Source organism: Cricetulus griseus, chromosome 7, assembly GCF_003668045.3.
Source record: "Cricetulus griseus strain 17A/GY chromosome 7, alternate assembly CriGri-PICRH-1.0, whole genome shotgun sequence".
Taxonomy (NCBI): Eukaryota; Metazoa; Chordata; class Mammalia; order Rodentia; family Cricetidae; genus Cricetulus; species Cricetulus griseus.
The window spans coordinates 76856812-76878937 of record NC_048600.1 but is presented as its reverse complement, the minus strand read 5'-3'; the positions used below and the strand labels follow the sequence as shown (position 1 = coordinate 76878937).

The window sequence follows — 22126 nt, the reverse complement described above, 5'->3', positions numbered from 1 at the left end:
TTTTGGCCTAATCAAATAGTGTTCAGGACACTGAATTTTTGAGAAACTGGAGAGAATGGTAGAGATGGGAACAGTTTGATTTTTTTTTCTTAAGAACAATCAGGTTTTGTGGTGCTTTGTGGTGCTTTTTTCTCACTGAGGTGAGAAAGTCGTAAGTTCAAGTCAGCATGGGCAAAGAACAAAACTCTGTTCCAACAACAACAAAAAAAAGAATGGCTCACAAGTTGTCTTCTGTCCTCCATATGTGTTCCATGTTGTGCTCTCCTCTCTGTCTCTGTCTCTGTCTGCGTCTCCTCTCTCTCTCTCTCTCTCTCTCTCTCTCTCTCTCTCTCTCTCTCACACACACACACACACACACACACACACACACACACATATACACAGTCAATAAATAAACATAATTTTTTTAAATAAAGGGCTGGAGATGTGTTCATTTGGTAGAGTGCATGAAACCTCGGGTTCAACCCTTGCACTAAGTAAATCAAACACAGTGGCACACACCTGTAATCTCAGCATTTATGAGTCCTCTGTCTCAAAAAAAAACAATAATCTCCTGGAAACAACAGACTCACAAATGTGGCATTAATCTAAAGCAGAATCCCAAAATTGTTTATTAGATAGTCTGTGGCAATTAAAATGGTAACTACCAGCAATAACAACAATTTTTTTAAAGGCAGTCTTATTTCAAAACATTTGGAAGACAAAATTTGTTCCTACAACAAATAAATAAATATTTGGTGTGGTAGACATGTTAATTGCTCTTATTGGTTATTATGCATTACATACATGTATTGAAAACCACACTAAATTCCATAATTATGCATAGCTTTTATGTGTCAATTAAAAACAAAAAAAAATAATTTTTTTGGTTGTTTGAGACAGGGTTTCTCTGTGTAGCTTTGTAGACCAGGTTGGCCTCAAAGTCGTAGAGATCCACCTGCCTCTGCCTCCCGAGTGCTGGGATTAAAGGTGTGCACCACTACCACCCCACTTAAAATAAATTTATTTTTTTAAAATGGGTTTGGCCAAGATGATATGATTTCTCTTTTGAAAAGTATTCTTTAACAGCTAGATCCAAGAAATTCAGACATTGGTTTTTGCTACTGAAAAGGTCCTTCATGGAGCTGAGCATCACATTGATACCTCATGCTTATAACTCCAGCACTTGGGAAGCTAAGAAAAGAGAGTCTGAGACCAGCTGAGGATATGTAGTACATCCAGGCCAGCTTAGGCTCCATAGTGAGGCCCTATCTCAAATAAAAAGAAAAGAAAAAGTGTTTCACTGTACTCAGTGGGAAAGTGAGGCAAAGAGTGAACCATGCCACTGCACAGCTATGCCACCGAGTAACTAGTGTGTAGCTAAGCCCAGAAGTTAAGCAAGTCTGCCACATTCTGGATTTGGCCCCGTCGTAATCAGTATATCTACCGACAAGGTTCAGACTTAGGAAAAGACCATTGATTCTGCAAAAAATCTATTTCTGCTAGAAGAAGGGGTGATGTACTCCATGACAGATCATGAAAGTATCTCAGCACAGCAAATATGAAAACATGAAAGCATTGAAATACCACACTGCCCACGTCCTGAGTGACAATGGTACAGAGTCTCTTTATAAAGTTGAAAATCACAAGACTGGTTGAACAGGAAGAGATTTTGCCTTGACACGGGTCATGGGAAAAGACAGGGAAGTAATATTTCTGGTAAATCCCACCAGGGACTTCAGGTTAGGCCCATAGAAATCTAGTTAAAGACGGTGTGCCTGAAGGCTTGATGGATGTTTGTCATCTGTCTAAAGAGAATGGAGTAGTCAACAGAGTGTCGGGGAGAAATGGGAACAATGGAGGAAAGTATCAGCTTAGCATCAAGACAGGAATAGCTCCTAGGAGAGTGGAGCACTGTCCCCCAGACTCTTGAAGAACTATCCCTTTGCACAAGATAATAGACAAGTCCGGTGAAGCCTGGGTAACTTTAGAGGTAAGGACAAAGAATCCTCCCCTAAAAGACCTCACTAGAACATTTGTTCTAAACCTTGCTGTTCAAAACCATGTGCTGCTGCTGTGTGAGGGATGAGGGATGAGGATGGTGGAAGGCTGGATGACCAAGTTGAGCCTGGCACATGCAAAAAGATGAGCAAACTCTAAGAGGGACGCTGAAGACACAGTTGGTTGGCTGTGCAGTTTAGCATGTGTTTTACCCCTTTTACATAACGTTCGTGATTGTCTTAGTTAGGGTTTGCTATTGCTGTGAAGAGACACCAAGACCACAGAATTCTTACAAGGAAAACATTTCATTGAGGGGGGCTGGCTTACAGTTTCAGAGGTTCTGTCCGTTATCATCATGAAAGGGAGCACGGCAGCATGCAGGCAGATGTGGTACTGGAGCTGAGAGTGCTGCATCTTGACTCAGAGGCAACAGGAAGTTGACTGTTTGTCACACTGAGGGAAGCTTGAGCAAAAGAGACCTCAAAGCGCACCCCCACAGTGACACACTTCCTCCAACAAGGCCACACCTCCTAATAGTGCCACTTCGTTTGGGGGCCCTTTTCTTTCAGATCACCACAATGATCTAATGAGGTAAGCATAACACATAGTCACAAGTTCAACAACAGCCTGTTCCGGCTTGAATCCCAACTCTACCCCTCATATACTGAGTGACCAGCCTGACCATAAACAAGTTAGCTAACCGCCCTGGCACTGTCTCTTAATATGTAGCATGAGGACAATATAACCGGTTACCCCATGAAGATGACATGAACTAACCCAGAGAAAACACTCCAGACACTGTCAAGTATGTAAGAAATGCACAGCAATATGTTTGTGATTTATTATGATCCCTTATGCAGTCCTGTTGTGCTCTGAAGAGCCCTAGTCATAAATTCTGGGTAAAGGGTTACAGTCACCTAAGCAGACTCATCACTAGATTTAGGGAGAGGCTTGAGTACCTTAGAGTTTCTGCATTTGCACAAGAACTGTAATGATAAGCAGGCGAGAAAGTTCGTTCAGGACTCACACAGTTTCCAGAACCAACTGTCTGCAGCAGATATTTCTGTCTACCTTAAAATACCATCTGCATTCCAGTTGCCACAACTAGCAAAGTCTGGGAGGTAGATCCTAGAATCTAGGGTGTAGCCTCTGCTGTGAACGAAGCAGGCTTCTCAGGCTCCTCTCCCAGATCCACAATCCGGATGGCGTTTTCTTTCTTAGACAGCCAGAAGGCAGCATAGACTGGCTCTGAGAACTTGCAGTCAAACTTGTGTATCAGAGTCATGGTGTCATACTCCACACCATAGAAGGAAAGGGTTCCTCCTGGGAAGTTGATGTAGATCCCGAGCCTCCGGAAAGGGCCAGCCTTGAGTGGGGTCTCTGTGTCACTGTGCCAGGCTGTGAACTCCTTTCCGTTCCAGTGAATGCTCCAGGAGAAGTTGTTTCCAGAAATGCAGCTGTTTCGTTCCTCCCCTTTACGGTCAATGCCTTTACAAGTCAAGCCAACGTAGGTGCCTCCTCCAGTGATCTCCACCTCAAAATAATACCTGTGCAGGTACAGACTCTGTTGGGACAACACCTGCCGCCAGTGCAAAAACCTGCTGGGAAGGTCCGGGTAGGGGTGCTCCCAGGGCGTGGTGTTGGTGACCTTGCGGTTGTCCTCCTGCAGGCGAAGGTATCTATGTGCCGTGTCTGGGTCAAATGTGATGTCACATGCATCTGAGGAAACATAGAAGACAGTTTTAAACCAGGCTGACCCCCAAGACATTCATGAGAATACACCCATCTTTTGGTTCTGTTTACCCAGTCTATGCTCCCCTAGGACAAGGAATAGGAGAAAACCAGTGGAGAGAACACACTCCTTTCTGAAGCTCAAGGTGTTGGCACTTGCTGTAATACCTGAACTGAATAAAGAAATTAACTCGCTCATTCATTCACAGTCTGTATACAGGAAGTCAGGAGCTGGTCTATGAATCTGGTGTGAGTTCAGAGACCCAGATCCTCATATACCTACGTTTGATCTACTAATTCATTCGTCAACCTAGCATTTAACATGGTTAGCCTTAGACACGCTATCAAGCGCCTTCTATTCTCAACCCCAAAGACTAATAATAACAGCACCACCATGCACAGCTACTCAAGTCAAACACATAATTACTTCTCATATTTCTTTTGCCCTCCTACAGTACAGACAGCAGGAGCTCCCAGAGACTCCAGTCACTCCTTTCAAGCTTCTTGCTTCACCTGCAGCTCAGCCATAAGCAACTCTTGCCTGGCATAGTGTAATAAGCTGTTAATTATTGTCCACAGTAGTAGTATTTCAAAAGGTACGTTGCAATATTACCCAAAATAATATTCAAAAAGTTTAACACATGTAAAAGCACTTGTAAAGAAAGACAAATTGGATTAGGATATGCCTAACTTTTCATTTTAAGACCAAGTGGCATTTAGTATATGGTATTATGTCTGTCTCTAAAACATAAGTATGCTTCCAACAGGAAAACAGGAGAGAACAGAGTGGGCAGAGGCCAAGACATTTAGAGTTGCAACAAGAGCAAGACATAGTTGTAAGTTTCTGGGGCCCATGTAATATCCAGAGAAAAAGGTGGGGCAATGGTTGCTCCCCAAAACCACACAGAAGCAGGCCTCAGTTGCATGTTCCAGAAGGGTGCCACAAAAATGGGCACTGACTACAAGGGTTTCTTGTGTTGGGAGGTGAAACTTGATGAATTGTTGATGACCATGAGTACTTTCTCATGGTTCTGAGTTGACATATAAGAATTTCTTATGTTTATTATACATAATATGAAATTTTGAAATAAGTATATACCATGGAATGGCTAAATCATGCTGATTAATGTTTAACTTCACATATGTCGTGCACATGACTTTTGTATATGGGTGGTGGGGATACTTGCTTTTTTCAAGTCTATAGTATGTGTTGTATGATAGGTCTCTTAAGTTATTATATCGCAAAGCACTGCTGAGAAATGTGGTACTTGTATTTGTTGTGTATAAATGTTTGCTTGTATGTATATCTGTGTACCACCTGCCTACCCAATGCCCTCAGAATCCAGAAGAGGATGTTACATCCTCTGAAACTGCAATTAGACAGTTGTGAGCTGCCACCTGGGTTCTAGGAATTGAACTTGGGTCCTCTGGAAGTGAAGCAAGTATCCTTAACCACTAAACTATCTGTCTAGCCCCTACAGTGCTCTTATTTGTGCTTAGTGTGTTCATTCATTTGGTTGGTTGGTTGGCTGGCTGGCTGGCTAGCTGGCTGGCTGGTTGGCTGGCAGGCTGGTTAGCTGGAATGCTGATTAGTTAATTGGTTGGCTGGCAGGTTGGGTAGCTAGGATTCTGGTTAGTTGGTTGGTTGGTTGGTTGGTTTTTTTGGTTGGTTGGTTGGTTGGTCAATTGGTGTAGAGTTTCACCATGTAACCTAAACTGGCCTTGAACACTCCATTCTCCTACGTTGGCCTCGTGAGTGCTGTGCTTAGAAGTTGCTAAGGTTATAGGCATGTTCTACCATGTATGGCTAGAAATACAGTGCTTTTTGAAAATGGTAACAGTTGGGCATAGGCACACATCTCTAACCATAGCACTTGAGAAACAGAGACAAGAGAAGAAAGAGTTTAAATCCAGCCTGGGCTACATACATACTGAGACACTGTGTCAAAAAGACAGTGTTCCATGGGAGGAGGCAAGCATGGGCCTGTTTCCTGCCTGCCTTTTGGTGCTCTGTTTGGAGCCTCCTGAGACCTGGGGACTGTGCATGGAGAAGAGGGGGGACACCTGCCCTGATTTTCCTTAATGATAGACTGTGTCCAGAAATTTAAGATATTTAATAAGCCCCTTTCTCCCCTAAGTTATTTTTTGTCCAGAGTGTTGTATCACAGCAACAGAAAGGAAACTAGAACACACATCTGTGTTCCTGAGTTCAGCTTTGCACCAATGTGATGGTTTGAATGAGAATAGCCTTCATAAGCTCATATACTCGAATACTTGGTCCCCAGTTAGTGAAACTGTTTGGGAAGGATTGGAAGGTGTGAGCTTGATGGAGGAGATGTGTCACTGGAGATGGGCTTTGGGGTTTCAAAAGCCCTCGTTATTCCTAGTGTCTCTTTCTCTCTCGCCTCTAGGTTATATCTCAATATGTAAACTCTCAGCTACCACTTCAGTACCATGCCTGCTTCCTGCCAAGCTCCCTGCCATGATGGCCATGGACTCTAACCCTCTGAAACACTTTATTTTGCATTTTGTAAATTGCCTTGGTTATAGTGTTTTATCACAGCAATATAAAAGTAACTAAGGCCGCCAGAAAAAGAAATCTGCAAAGTTGTTAATAACATTGCAGCAATGCTAATTCCTTGCATCATATATCATAGTTATATGTGATGTCAACATTTTAGAGAAACTGATAGATACAAATATATGATTTTTTACCCAAGTTTTACATTTTTTAATTTATTTCAGAAAGAAATTTTTCAATTAAAAACTTTAAAATACATCATTTAGGAATAGATGAGAGGCTACAAGAACCTAAATCCTCTACAAGATACCGTGGTTCTTGTTTTGTCAAGCATTCTACTGCCATCAGCATGTCAGAAGGGGCTACCTTTCACAACTTACATTGGAGAAACTCATCCCGGGTTCTGGGATCAGGTTTTGAGGTCCTATACTTGCGCTGGACAACAGCAGACACTTGAGTTCTGATGTCATATTCCTCTAGAAAATCAGAGAGTTGTGAATAGCACCTGTCCAGATAGCTGGGAGAACCCAAGAAACAGGCCACCCTTCCCCAGGCTTCTGGAGGGTCTGGTGCCTGGGAACCCGGAACCTGGTCACACTCCATGTACCAGACAAACTCTGCTGGTGAAGACCCCAGACTGACAAAGAATCGACTTAAAACCCATACATCAGCATCCTGAGAAGTTAGTCATAGAAATATTGATGCAATATGACAGATGCACCTCCTTCAGGTTGCAATTATAAATTAAAGCCAAGATAACAATCATTAATGGCCTAACCAAAGAATGGCTTTGAAATGGGTCCTTTACCCTCCCTTCCTAGGTTCCCTCTTTCCTCATGACCATTCTAGAAAGCCCCTCACCTTCCTTGGCAAACTCCTGGAGCTTTTCCTTATAGCCCTCTAGCAACTGGATTAAGTGCAGGGTTGAGTCTGTGATGACCTTGCGGATGCCTGAGAGTTTATCCTTCAGCCCTATGTAAACACTGGGGAAGGCAGAATCTTCCATCTTCTTAAACTTGCAGTACTCCTGCAGAGAGGGGAACAGAACCAGGCAGCTCTTCTCATCATGTCTCTCTCTGCATCTGTGAAATGGGCTGATGGCAATGCGTGCTTCACTGAGAAAGTGCATATAAAGTGTTTTTTCTATGCTTCTAGACCCTACAAAGGAAGCAAGTCTTCTCAAAAATCAAGTGGAAAAGTGGGTTTCTTAATATCAAAAGATGTATGACCACAGTCAGCTCCCATACACAACTTAGACTGGGGAACCAGAGAGTGAGAACATTCTTACCTCGGCCACTCCTTGAATTCTTTCTCTTTCCATAGCTTAAGTACAAGTTGTGGTGAGCATGGGAGAATTGGCTACTGCTGCTGTGTTCTAAGGATTCCCGAGCTACACCTCAGTCCTTGTCAACCCAACATATACATTTGTTATTCTTGCACTTTGCTTTAGAATTTGATATATATATATATATATATATATATATATATATATATATATATCAGTAAATCGAATTAAGCTACTTAAGTTCCAAACCCAATGTAGGATCAGGGAAGATTGTTTTTATGTGTAACACAACATCCCTACCCAGGTGCAGATGAAGCTTCAGATAGCAGACCGGATAGATCTGGAATGAAATCAGTCATACCACGGCAGACCTAGAGAAGTCCAAACCAGAGCTCTGTAGACAAGCACTTTCATATTGTATATTGATTTGGTGCCATGCAAGATAACAGTAATGCAAATAGGTGAAGCAAAACATAAGTCCTGTCAGTGTAAGTTACAATCCATGCCAGTAATCCCAGCATTCAGTAGGCTGAGGCAGGAGGAGCCCAAGTTTAAGTCCAGCCTGGCCTATATAGGGAACCCCTGTCTAAATAAATAAAGAAATGTTGTCACTTTGACTGAATTATTTGTGGGAAAATAACTTATCTTTAACTAAGTTTTATAACTGAATTACATTATGCTAAAATATATCTTATGATTATTAAAGTTTTTAATCTTCAAAATAAAGTTGCAAGGTCTAGAGATGTAGTTCATTTGGTAAGAGTGCTTGCCTAACATGCATGAAGCCCTGCATTTGACCCCCAGTATGGCAAAAACGGAGTGTGGCGGCTGCTGCTATAACCTCAGCATTTTGGAGGAGGAAATAGGAAGATCAGAAGTTCAAGGTCATCCTCGATGCATAGTGAGTTAGAGTCCAGCCTGGGATATATGAGACCTTGTCTCAATAATAATAATAATAATAATAATAATAATAATAATAATAATGCTAACAAAAGGAGAAAAAAGGAAAATGATTCCTTCACTTTTTAGAAGAGATCTTATTAGAATCTCATGGAATGGGGACTCAAATCTTCACATTTTCTTTGTGTTTTGGAATTGCAAAGCAAAACAATGGAGAGAAAGAATGGCGGCCCACACTTTTTGGTCTTTTTGGTATGTTTATTTCACTGGCTGAAAGACTGGCTGGCTATCTTTGGGTACTGAAGTTATAAACTTTTTTTTGTTTATTTTTTCTTTCCTATATTTCTGGTTTCACCCTAAGTATTTGATTTTCTGTAAATAGAAGGAAATTGTTTAAAAAACAAAAGCAAGAAATTGATTGTATTTGAATAGTAAAACTGAAAGAAAAGTTGCAAATTATTTACTCTGTCTGACCTGTCGGTTTGGCAAGTGAGGAATTTGATACCCTTGAGAGTTTGGGTGAGTTTTTTAAGCACTACACAGTGATATCTAGTGACAGACCCAAGACCATGTGAGTGTCATCCTAGAAGAAGGCATGTTCTGTAGACCTAGGGCTAACTGGTTTATGCCTCCCATGCACGTGATACATTGTGAGACGGAAAGTTCCACTCCCTTTGCTAAGTCCTTCTCAATTGCCACAGTGGACACAGCCCGCTCTGAAAACCAGCCATTCTCTCCCGCCTCACGCTGCCACTCGAACCTCCACACAACTGCTGCAGTGTTTCATGAAACCTATCTCTATGCTCTAAACTTCCCCACGCCGGTCTGGCCCTGCCAGGCTCATCTTCATCACCAGAGACCCCCACACCCACTCCTCATCAAAGCACCTTGGCTCCTTTGAGCCAGCCGTGCTCTCTCACAGTCCTCTGTCTTTGCATATGGTGATCTCTATCTAGCAAGTACAGAACCTGGAACTTGGGCCACCTTCCAGGATCGTCCCCACTCTGAGCAGTCCTCCCTGTCCCTCCTGGATTACTGGTTCCTGATGCATCAAGACCTGAATTCCCCCTGCTTTTACAGCTCTCTGTATGAAAAGACAGTCCCATTCATGGTGTGACTCAAGCCAGGTGGATCGAGGGTCCCTGCAACCCCCCCCACACACACACACACACAAACACACAGCCTCAGTACCTCCAGGAAGAGCACAGTGTTGCTGACGGTGGCCAACTTCTCCAGCTCCTGCTTGCTTTTCTCCATCTCGACGCTCCTGTACTCCAGGTGGGTCTTGATGCCATTGACCTGATTCAGTGCAGTCTGTTCTTTCTCCTCTAAGAAAAGCATGACGTCGGCCTGGGCCTTCCTCACAGCCGCAAGGAGTTCCCCAAACTTCTCTTCAGCCACCACCTTCACCTCTGACACGGACATCTGGTGGGGGTGGAGTGGGAAGCAGGCAAGACTCCGTTACAGAGGTCTCTGACATGATCAAAGCTCAACATACATAACCAGGAAGCTGAGAAGTCCAAAGACTAAGGAACATCAGACTGTAAAAGGCAGTTTTGTTCTTGTGGGAATTCTGGGTTCCTGGGAAAATAGATGTACTTTTCTAGGTATATACTGATTCAGTGGTTCTCAACCTTCCTAATGCTGCTTTAATATAGTTCCTCTTGTTGTGATAACCCCCAACCATAGAATTATTTTTGTTGCTACTTCATAACTATAATTTTGCTACTGTTATGAATCATAATGTAAATATCTGTGTTTTTCCAGTGGTCTCAGGCAACCCCTGTGAACAGGTCGTTTGACCCACAGGAGTCATGACCCACAGGCTGTGAGAACCACTGTACTGATTGTCATAAGGGCAGTACCAGTTTTCAGTATATTTGATAAATATATTTCAAGAGAGAGAAATGATTGTGCTGTTTTGGGAAAGTATTCTTAGCATTTCATTGTGCCTTGTTTAATGACCATCGGCTAAGCCAAAAGCACATCTGATATTACAATGTCTCTTGCAGGCAGTCACCACGAAGGTTTAGAGACTGTTGGTGACTGTAGTACCCAATCAATTGTACATCACTGAGTGCACTTCCTGAGAAAGTCTTGGATATAGATTCCTTTGCCCTAATCCCTGTATCCTCACCCCATAGCCCAGGGCCCATTCTCTGCCTGCCCCAGCATCTTTCACACCCCCACCACACACATAGCCGAGATCTCTCTCCATGGTCTGTTTTCAGTTCTTCCTAATTTAGAGCCAAGACTAGGCCTACATCAGGCTTCCAAGGGAAGTGAAAGCAGCTGATGTCCTCAGTGAGGCACCAAGCACCCCTCTCTCCAAGGAGGCAGTAACTCAAACTGGGTAACCTGGTAAGGAAAGGGCTGTTCTGGTGCCTGTGGGAGCCGACAGCTTTGGAGAGAGAAGGCAAGAAGGAATGGCAGATAGGAGAGCCACTGCCTAGTCCAGGCTGGGCCTTAGCATGCAATGCTTGGAGAACACATAGTCTCCAGTCAGCCTTTGATCTATGGCTGCTGGCAGAAGGAAAGAGCCAGTGGCATCCCTCCTGGAGAGGGTCCTGAAGAGTGTATGGGATGCCCACATGCTCACTGCATGTCAGATTTTCCATTATCTGCTGGTTTCCTTAGGCTAGGGCAGCTGGTTGGAGCAGGAAGCAAATACACTGTGGTACCATTAAGAAAGAGGGCAGAGGGCAGATTTTCTCCAAATTCTTCCAGTCCAGACTGAGAAAAGCCCTGGGAGAAGTGGTAGTGTGCAGGAGGCAGGGCAGCATGAGGCGGTCTTGGATCCTTGCTGCCTATCTGGTTACTTGTACAATGATATGAAAGTATGAGTATGTGTTACTCTGTTGCAGGCACCGGGGCAAACTTCCCATCTCCTCGCATCCAACCTCACAAGAAGGCACCATTATGCTCCCTATCTCTGAAATGAAGAAAATGAGATACCAGCAAATTCAGTGATTTGCCCAAAATCACAGGGCTATGATCAGAACCCATGTGTTTGATCATGGCCATGGTTCAGATGAGGATTGTCCGTGTGCTGTACCACTTAGTTCTCAGCATGTAAGGTGTTGCAGTGGAAGGAAATGAACGTCTTAGAGAGCTCTGCCCATATCCTCAGAAGGAACTGAGGTAGTTTTCCTAGGCCCCAACCCTCATCATTTCCCGTGAGAGAGTTGTTATAAAAAAAAAAGTGAGTCTTGCTCTCCTTGCCTCTCCTGCACCCATTCTTGACACTGTGGTGCTAGCCACCATGAGGCCCTCACCAGAACCCAGCTGGCACACATATGATCATGAACCCCCCAAAACTGTGAGCTAAACAAACTTATTTTCATTTACAAAGAACTCGGCTCAAGCACTTTGTTATAGCCATGGAATATGGACTCATCGTGACACACTGTCTCAGAATATGGCTGGATTTCAATCTAAATGCTAAATTATATTTTAATGATGCAAATAGAGAATGAAAGAAAAGATAGAGAATCTACCTTGGAAGACAGGTCAGTTTTGCTTATAGCCTTTGCTATTAGGTGTTGAGATGGGGGCTGTGGAGCTGCTGGTGTCTCATCCAAGCTGCACATAACTAACTCATTCTAGCTCTCTGGCTCACTCACCCTTCCCACCCATCAAGCAGGAGACATACATGTTTCATGAGCCATAGAAGCATGGAGGGACTCCCCACCCTGCCCACTCCCTGTCCAGACTGGCTTTCAACTCTCGGCAATCCTCTGGTCTCAGCCTCCCTCGTGCTGAGATTACAGGTCACCTTAGCAAGCTTGTGACTACTTCCTGAACCAGGTTGTGTTTGCACGGGAGGGGATGTGTGGAGCTCTTTGCTCAGAGCTCCAGGAGTTGCACACACCAGGGCTTCTTCTATCATGGGAGGGTGCTCTGTCTGAGCAGATCACTAGTCCTACATGCTGGAGGCTGGAGAAAAGAGTCAAGAATTCCTAGACAAGTAAGTGGTGTTGATAAAACCAATGCAGTGTCACACTGCTTGACTTGGGCTTCTCTGGCTTACAGCCACTTTTTAAACAGACTCTAAAATCCAGGAACAGAAAAAGACATGGAAATCATATGAGGATGTCATGGAAAAAGAACATAGTCCACTTAACCTCCATAGTTACAGTATGTAGGTTCCTCATAAAAGAACAATTATGTGAGTTTAAATGGCATTAGTCTGAAGACAAATTTCAAGGTCATATCCCCCCCTATCCCATCAGAGGTCATCTTGATGAAGGCTAGACTAAAGGAGGCATCTGAATGATGGATGATGTTGGTGGATGAGACTCCTGCTTCTGCTGGGGCATCTCCTTCCTAAACCTTCCCATTAAGAAATGTTTATTTGCATATGAATGGAATGTGTGAAGGATGTTAATAACTTCCCAAACCATGCTGAGTAAGCCATGCAAAGAGAGAGCCATGAACAGATCAAAGTAGTCAGTAGGTAGTGGTTTAAAAATCTGAGGATGGTGCACAGACCCAGTAATGCACTGAATCATTCTTGGGACAAGAAAATAACAATCCCAGATTCCCCCATCCAGTCAATATGAAGAGTCCAAGACAGTCTTAACAACTCTCTGTGTCTCCACATTCCTGGTATGTGAGGGTCATTACCATATCTCTCTGATCACCATGTCATTGTGAAAAGTAGGGCCTATCTTACAGCTGCAAGGGATAGGCTTGGCTTATCAACTCTGTGTCTTAAGAGCGAGAGACTTCAGGAGTGTTCCCTGACTGCTGGGAGCTACAGAAAACACAGTAATTAGAAGGCCTGTGGCTTAATTAACAGCTGTGGATAAGGAAGGTTTTTATCCTTCAATAGCTAGTTGGTTATAAACACTCAGGAGACAAAAATTAAGTTGGATACTAGATTAGAATAAATGTATATGAGCGAGTGGATGGATGGGTGGGTGGATGGGTGGATGGATGGATGAATGGGTGGGTGGATGGATGGATGTGTGGGTGGGTGGATGAGTGGGTAGGTGGATGGTGAATGGGTAGATGGATGGGATGAATGGATAGATGGATGGATGGATGGATGGACATGTAGATAAGTAGATGAGAAGGTAAATAGATGGGTGAGTAACTAGATAAAGTGTGGGTGAATAATGGACAGTCAGATGGATAGAATAATTCACTCTCAGGATGCAGACGATACTTCCAAGTCACTGCCATAGGGTAGGTATCTTTCATTCTCTTCTGAGTGGTGGCTCTTGTCTTGTCACCAATGAGAGGTATTTATGAAACTTACTATTGGAAAATTAATATCAAACCAGAAGAGACTAAAGGTAAGCTGCCTGTCGTACCTTTATGCCACTGACTAATCTAGGAGTTCTTGATTCTTTTTTCCAGCTTCTGGCAGACCACCCTCCAGGGATAGAAGAAGCCAGGGGACACATAATTCCTGGAGCTCTAACTAAAACCTCCAATCACAAGCACACACATACAAACACATTTCCCTTAGTTATGAAAACATATATAATCTTGATGTGGTGGTGTGTGTCTGTAATCCCAGCAGCACTTAAAAGGCTGCTGCAGGAGAATTGCTAAGAGCTTGGTGCTACCTGATCTACATAGTAAGTTCTAGGCTAGTGTGAGCTACAATGTGAAACTCTGTCAAAAGAAAGATAAAGATAGTGTATTGATATAAGGATGTCTTTATTCAAATGAACACCAGCCAAACACAAGCCGGAGAAAGTGCCCTCAGGCAGCAGGCTAGGGAGCCCAGAAAAAAGAGACTGCTCCCACATCTGTCCTCTCCTTAAGAGTTCCCCACATGTCATCCTGAACCTCCCCTGACCACACCCTCCCCAGGCACACCTGTAGCGGCTCCTAGGAGGCGGGGCTACAGTGTCTCCCTACAACAGTGAGTGTGTCCCCCAGAAGGAAGGAGAGTGGGAGAAAAAGAGAGAGGATATGCACAAATAAAATTAGGAAATCTGCTAGTCCAAGACTAATCTGGGTCTATTTCATATTATTAAAAGATGAATCACTTACCCAATTTAAAACTTTAGTCAATTTAAAAAATATTCTTCTTATTTATTTTATGTGTATGGGTCTTTGCCTGCATTTATGTCTGTGTACCACATGCCTGATGCCCATGGAGGCAAGAAGAGGTCATCAGATCCCTTGGAACTAGAGATACAGAGAGTTTTGAGCTGCCACATGTGTGCAGGGAATTGAACTGGGGTCCTTCAAAAGAGCAGCTAGTACTCTTAACTGCTGAGCCATCTCTCCAGCCTGCTTAACCTATTCTATAAGAAATCCTGACAAGGTGAAGGCACCTCATAATGTAGCCAATTGTGCCTGCTACTTTCACTTGCTGAGACCCCTGCTGGATTTTCAACCCACATCCTACAGCCCCAACTGGATCTCACTAACCCTGCAGTGGCAGCCAAGTATGTTGAAGCCAAAGAGGTGACCCAAACCCCTCTTACCAAAACAGACTTATGGTTGGCTTGGAGTCTGGCAATGGCATTTTCATTCAGCTTGAGCTTCTGCTCCAGGTCCAACTGCATGCACCGAAGGTCAGCCTAAAAAGGAAGGAGAGAATTAAGGAGCAAAGAGTCTGGTATATACAGATAGTCCCCAAGGGCAATGGTGCTTTCTGCCCTTCACATCCCTGCCTTTCTTCCCTGAAATGAGAGCGTGATACAGCCATGTACCTATGGGGGTCAGGGATAGGCAGAAGGTTGTGCTTTGGATATTAGATGTCTCCCAGAGTTGCATGTGTTTGAATACTTTATTCGGGTGCTGGGACTCAAACCTGGGTCCTCTGAAAGAACAGCAAGTGTTTTGAACTATTGAGTCATCTCTCTAGTCTTTGTTCTCTGTGATTGTTGATGCAATGTGACCAGCTGCCCAACCCCCTGCCACCTTACCTCCTAAACTGTAAGACAAAAACTCTACCTTCCTTAAGTTGGCTTTGTCAGGTATCCAGCCAGAACACCAAGAAAAGCAATTGACATCTATGCATTTCTTATTATTTCACAACATAATGTCTCTAAATATCCATGTCTTTACATGGATATTTAGATATCCATGTATCTAAATGAGAGGGAGATAGGGATAAAAATGCCTACTTCTCAGGTTATGAGATAATAAACTAAATGAAATTATTAAGAACTCTATAGGGCCAGATACGCTATAAGTGAACCATAGTGTCAATAATTTCACCCGTCACCACCTGCCTCCTATCCATACTCCATATTTGCACCTGGAGGCAAGCTCTGCATTCCCCACCCCACTCCTGCCCAAGCCAAAGCAAGTGCCTGCCTGAGAATCTTAGGTTTCCCATCTTGACTCTTTACTCTTGACTCCTGGGCTCAGAGGACGCCACCATCTGCCAAAAAGACAATCTGCCAACATAGAGAACCTAAGCCTTTGCAAACCTCAGAGGTACTGCAGCTTTCCTGTGTCCACAAGGGCATTATGAGATAGATAGAGAGGGGGATCAAAAAACAAAACACACACACTTAATAAACAGCTCTCTGTGCTTTTGATAGCTTCTGTCTGTGTTTCAAACCAAGTCATTATGCCCAATAGACCTCAGAAGTCATAAATCTAGCTGTTTTCCCATAAAGCCTGGGGGAGTTTCACACATCCCTTTTATTCCCTTCCCCCGACACACACACACACACACACACACACACACACACACACACACACACACACACACACACACACACACAGCGAAGGAACATCTGTAGGCAGAGCACCTGGACATTGAGGAGGGCGAGCAGGAAACTTTGCACAAGCTCTAGGTCACTGGAGTGAAGCTGCGGGTACCTCGGTGATCACACCCTTGACACTTGAGACCTGATGCCTAGGAGGTCCCAGGGTCGAGGAGGGAAAGGTGAATTGCTGTTTTGAAGGAGTTGGAAGACACACAGAGCATGCCCTAGCAGCTTGGATCATCTGAGTAGCGGTGCCACAAGTGTGTTTTAAAGTGGCTATCCCAGCCAAGCTTTCAAGAGATACCCAGGGTGTCCAGCAAGGGACTTCTGGCCTCTGCCCTCAGACTTCCATAAAAGGGAAAGGGATGCCTACAGAGGAGGACCCCTCTGAGTCACCACTCCGGATTACCACAAAAGGTGGGGTTGCCTTGGAGTCTTGTCTCTCCAGTTATTCCTGTTCCTAGAAAATGATGGGCTGCCTTAGACTCTGACCTCAGAGTCCCCTAAGACAGCAGCCCTGCACTCATCTCAGGCCCTAGTGCACCCAGCCTGAAAGCAGGACAGTGCTGCCAGGGAGTACAGACTGCTGTGTCTTCTAGCAGAGGGCACAGAATGGGAGAACACTGAGAAAGGACCATACTGGGGTATGAAGACCTTGTTCTTGGCTGTAGGATCTTCTCGAGTTATTTAGTTTCTACTCTGCTATAAGACTGACTTTGCCTTTAGTATCACATGAGTTAGACCTGGATTCTGACTCCATTCCTCCATGGCTGGACCAGCTCCTAGTGTATGCCAAATAAGATCACACACACTCATGGCTCTTGGAAAATGTAGTGGGATAGTCTGGTGCTTGTGAGTAAACAAGTTATATAATACTGACCCCACGACATTCATTTGGGTCTCTGTGAGAAGCTATTACCCCCAGTGGCCCCAGACCACCTATTGACTACCAGCAAACATCTGGGTAATGCCGGGTGACAACAGCTCTCCAGACAATCACAAAACCTTCCAGTTCTCAGATGGTTGGTGCCTTCTCTTCATGGAGACTGTGTGCAATCAGGATCCATCATGTCCTTCTGGCATCAATACTAAGCTTGAGCAGGTGACCTGGCACTAGTGGTCTTCAAAGGCCTAAGGCATGATTTAACTCAGGCCTTCCCTCCTCCAGGAGCATGGTCCTGATGTCACTTCCAGGCCAGCTCCCCACTTCAAACAGCAATTGTGTTAGACCAACCCTTTGGCATGCCATGAAATCATAGTATGTGTCATAGCTTCCTGAGCCCAAATTCCCGGAGGGCACACAGTACAACCATCGAACCACTTAACCCATCAGATGCACTCTGAAGAGCAGGAAGGAACCACATGTACTTCATGGGGCAGAGAAAATAACAAAAGTAGTCCTGGGAACCTAAATCACACACACACACACACACACACACACACACACACACACACACACACACACACACGGGTTGGGGATGACGTGGAGGTGGAGATCTCATTTCCATGCTGGCAGGCCTGCAATTCTGACAAGGGGTCTCAGGATGCTGAGCTAGAGCTGAGAGGAGCACCAAGGTCTCTGTGAGGAGCAGCTGAGCTCTGGAAGTTCATCAGGATGGTACCAGTGGTCAGGTACATCCAGCTCTCAACGCCTGGTTTTCATCCGTCCATCTAACAGGTGGTAACCATGGCACTTCAGAAAGGGCTCGTATGGCTGACGTCGCTCTGTGCCCGCCCAGCTGAACTTACTTTGCAATTTCCTGTACACAACATGCTTGCATGAGTTATTAGCCCTTGACTGGCTCCAGAGTGACCTTCAGAAAGCAAGTTTGCTTCCAGGAGGTGTGGGCTAGCTGAACGGAACACTGGGCCTCTGGAACCTTCGATATGTCAAATAAGTCTTTCCCGACAATCCTAATAGTGCTTGTCACTTCAAGATACTGTCTCCTGGGCAGGGCTCTTGGGCACCTTGCAATAAGTCTTTTGACTTCTAAGACTTGGTGGAGCCACTCAGAGTGTGGCTGCACCTACTGAGTAAACTTGTTCTCTGGGCTGACAATAAGGACATAGGATGGGAAGGACACAGCTCTCTAAAGCAAAGCAGAAAGAGAGGGGCCCATGACACAGAGTTGTGGCACGACACCCCCATAGCCTCTCAGCCAGCATTTTGTGTTGCACAGCTGTCTCCTAGATGTGTACATCTGGGGCTCTCTGTACATGCTCTACACTGCTCCTCCTGCCCAAAGTGCTCACTCAAGTCTCTGTGGTACTAGGTGGTCTAGCCTTCGCTTTGTATTGCATCTGTGTTGATACAGGCTCAGAGCATTTCTGAGGAAACCAGACATAGATGTTTTGAGCAGAAGAAGGGGATGTGGAATCTGGAGTTGGGGTGGAGAACTTCCTCCCTACTCAAATCTGTTGCCCTGTTTGGTAGAGATAGGTTTTCTAGTTAAATTTTCATAAAATTCAGATTATATATCCAAAGAGAATAGCAGCATGCTATGTCCAAATGTCTCTAATGTATGTACACAAGATCATGGTTGGTTTTTGTTTGTTTGTTTGTTTGTTTGTCTGTTTTGTTTCATTTTGTTTTTTTCAAGACAGGGTTTCTCTGTATAACAGTCCTGGCTGTCCTGGAACTTGCTCTGTAGACCAGGCTGGCCTCAAACTCACAGAGATCTGCCTGCCTCTGCCTCTGCCTCTCCAGTACTGGGATTAAAGGCATATACCACCACCTCCCAGCTTTGTTTTTCTGTTTTAATGGTGTTTTGTTATTCTTTTTAAGTACAGATAGGTCTGGGGAGAGAGTTCTGTCAGTAAAGTGCTTGCTGTGCAAGCGTGAGGACCTAAATTCAATATCCAGAACTTACATTTGAAAAAGCTGGGGGTGCTGAAGGGATAGCTCAGCCATTAAGAGCTCTGGCTCCTCTCCAGAGGACCCGGGTTCAATTCCCAGCACCCACAGGGTGGCTCACAACTGTCTGTACTTCTGGTGCCTACCATGCAAGTGGTGCATAAACATACATGCAGACAAAACATCCATATACATAAAATGAAAATAAATAAATATTTTTTAAAGCTGGGGACTGGAGAGATGATTCAATCATTAAGAGCACTTGCTGCAATTGCAGAGGACACCTGGATTTGGTTTTCGGCACCATTGTGATAGCTCACAACTGTCCATAACTCTGGTTCCAGGGCATCTGACACCCTCTTCTGACCTCCACAACTACCAAGCACACAGGTGGTGCCCATATTTGCATGAAGATAAAACATACACATAAAATAAATCTAAAAAATTTTTCAGGTTAAAAATTTAGGCATAGTGTCATGTGCTTATAACCCAGTGCCGGGGAGGCAGAGACAGGTGGATCCCTGGATCTTGCTGGTCAGGCAGCCTTGACTGTTTGGTTAACTTACATCCAAATGAGAAGAAGCCCTGTCTCAAAACACAGGGAGCTATTGGCAGTTGATACTTGCTGGGGGGCAGGAAGAATCACTCTCTTTTGAGGATATGGCCTGGTAAGGTTCCCACACTCCCACAGATGACACCACACCCATGCTCAAATAAGCAGTACTAACTTGACTTAGTGGGTTATAAAAAAAAAAAAAAGATGATGAGTTGGGAGGGGACAGATTGGGTGTAACTGGAATAGTTGGAGGAGGAAGTGGGGAGGTTCATATAATCATATTTCACTGCATACCTGAGGTTGCAGTTAATGGGACAATACCTGAGGTTGGCCTCTGCCTCCACATGCCTGCACACATACATGCACCCACTTGAACACACACCCACATATAAAATAAATATTAAGATTATAATGTTGTGATTTGAGCTTTCCTTCATTTTTCTCCAATAAGGTGGCATTCCAGAAGCTTCTGTGTCTCGCTCATCAACTGTGTGAACTTGAACAAGCACAGTAGAGACAATCAGAGCCCTCATATTGAAATTTTGGATGGGAAAATCCATAAAAAGTACTTTGAAGTGGTAATGTCCAGCAAGGGCTGTCTCCCTCCATTGGGTAGGGCCCTTTCCTTTTATGTATTTGTTGATTTCTGTACTTTCCTTACAGGACATCCTTGATAATGGAAACACTAGAAACAGTCGGCAAGTAGCTTCCTAGGCCGGAAATGGTGACTCACTAGCATCTGGAATGCAGAACTTTCCAGAACAACACCTACCAGGACTAGAGAGAATCTATCTACTTCTGGCATAGGTTCAGGGGAAGTAGCCTGGTGAGGAAAGTCCTTTACCCAGGTACCTCTTTCATTAACTGCCCAGGAACACGTGCCACAAAATGACGGTGGCCCTGTCAGCTGTGGGCAGTGCAAAGAGGGAACTGCCCCAAGTGGGAAGCAGGACCTTTAGGAAAAACTCAAAGTGGGAGAAAGAACCATGTAAAGCTGTGGAATCATCCCCAAAGTCTCATCTGGGCTTTTTGGCTTTAGGACAAAGGTAACCAGTATTCCAGAAATGGTTTCTTTAGCTGACGGAAGTAAAATTTCAGACTGTGAGCACGGTATTTCTTAGCCACTCCTGATAGCGCTATCAGGTAAGGAACTTTTATTTTCCAGTAAGTTAAGTCGTCCTTGGCATTAACCTCAGTGTGTATTTCAAATTCTGTTATCTTGCCTTTTTTTTTTTTTTTAACTCTAATGCAGCCTTTTATACTGGCTTCTTTTTCAGTAAAAAGAAAACGAGAAATGAAGCTTGAGGTTTATTCTTTTCCCTTGGACTTCTGCCAAGGTTTATATTTCGTGGGTTGATAGTAAATATGCCTCACAGATCTGTCAGAGAGAAATACCACCTTCCTGAGGCAAAACTTCTACAGCCCACACCCAAACACACATTACCAACACTAACAAGAAACAGGAGGAAATTCCCACGGAGAGACAGAGACAATAGACACTGCACAGCAACAGGGGCACAGAAATAGGGACAGTGACCTGCTTTTGTTTCCAAAGCCAACAGCCATAGATACTTACTTACACTATAGATATTTACTTACACCGGACCAACACCCAGGCACTACAGACTAAAGTCTTTGTGAACTCAGAACACGAAGTGATATCAGCAGATCCAGGAGTGGTGGCATGTCTGGCCTCTCCCTGGGGACACCATATCCCACTGCCCTATCCCATGTGGACAGACCCCATCACTCACCTCTTTGTTCCTGCGGGCTGCATCCAGGGACACAGTGTTGTGGCCCCTGTGCTCACCCTCGCTACATGCCTGGCAGATGCACTGCTGGTGTGTGTGGCAGAAGGCAACCAGAGGGCTGTGGTGGGCAGGGCAGGTCCGCAGATCCCGGTCCTTTGCAGGTTCCGTCAGCTGGTGGCTGTGCAGTCTGCTGTTCTCCTGGTGTGGCCGTAGGTGCTCTTCACAGTAATTCACCATGCAGGTCAGACAAGACTTCACTGCCCTCACTCTGGTGGCCCCAAGACAGAAGTCACACAGGATCTCCTCTGACCCCTCATCACCAGGAGCCCCGACTTTTGCAGGATCACAGCCCTGTCCCTGGGTTTCCTCTCCTGGCTTCCCCACAGAGTCCACATCCTCTTCTTCTACTGGGATAGCTGACCCAGGGTCTGGGCCAAGAGGAGCCAAAGGATGAACGGTGACCCCGGGCAGTGGCCCTGGGGCAATCAGATCCAGTTCAGCCATCTGGAGGCTCTGCGGACTAAGGCGTCCTTCCTCTGCCCCTTGGCTCAGGATCTGTGTAGCCCAAGTCAGACCAAAGAGCCACGCCTAGCTGATTGCAGCTGCCCTGAGACATTAACTGTTTCCTCCCTTCCGAGGAAGCTCAGCTACTCAGACAGGACTGGGCGCCTCCGGATTGGAGGAGGAGCCAGCCACAGTGACAAGGCAACTAGACACTCAAGCTCGGGATTGCCCTTTGTCTCTGAAGTCTCTTGGCTGGCTCAGACTTCTTCCCATTCCCAGTCCAGCCCAGAAACTTCTATTCTTATAGAACTCGTTCGTCTCGCATAGGCTTTAAGGGAGACCACATGAGCCTCTGG

The 22126-nt window shown here is 44.8% G+C and overlaps 1 protein-coding gene across 1 annotated transcript; it reads right to left on the bottom strand.

Annotated features, from left to right (window-relative positions):
- Positions 1 to 588: 588 nt before the first annotated feature.
- Positions 589 to 21904, bottom strand: Trim16 (tripartite motif containing 16). Its single transcript, XM_027427160.2, has 6 exons — positions 21270 to 21904; positions 14867 to 14962; positions 9609 to 9842; positions 7094 to 7259; positions 6613 to 6708; positions 589 to 3699 (listed from the first exon to the last, which is right to left on the bottom strand). Exons 1-6 carry the CDS (start codon positions 21768 to 21770, stop codon positions 3116 to 3118), a joined length of 1677 nt encoding a protein of 558 aa, XP_027282961.1. The 5' UTR covers positions 21771 to 21904; the 3' UTR covers positions 589 to 3115.
- Positions 21905 to 22126: the final 222 nt, after the last annotated feature.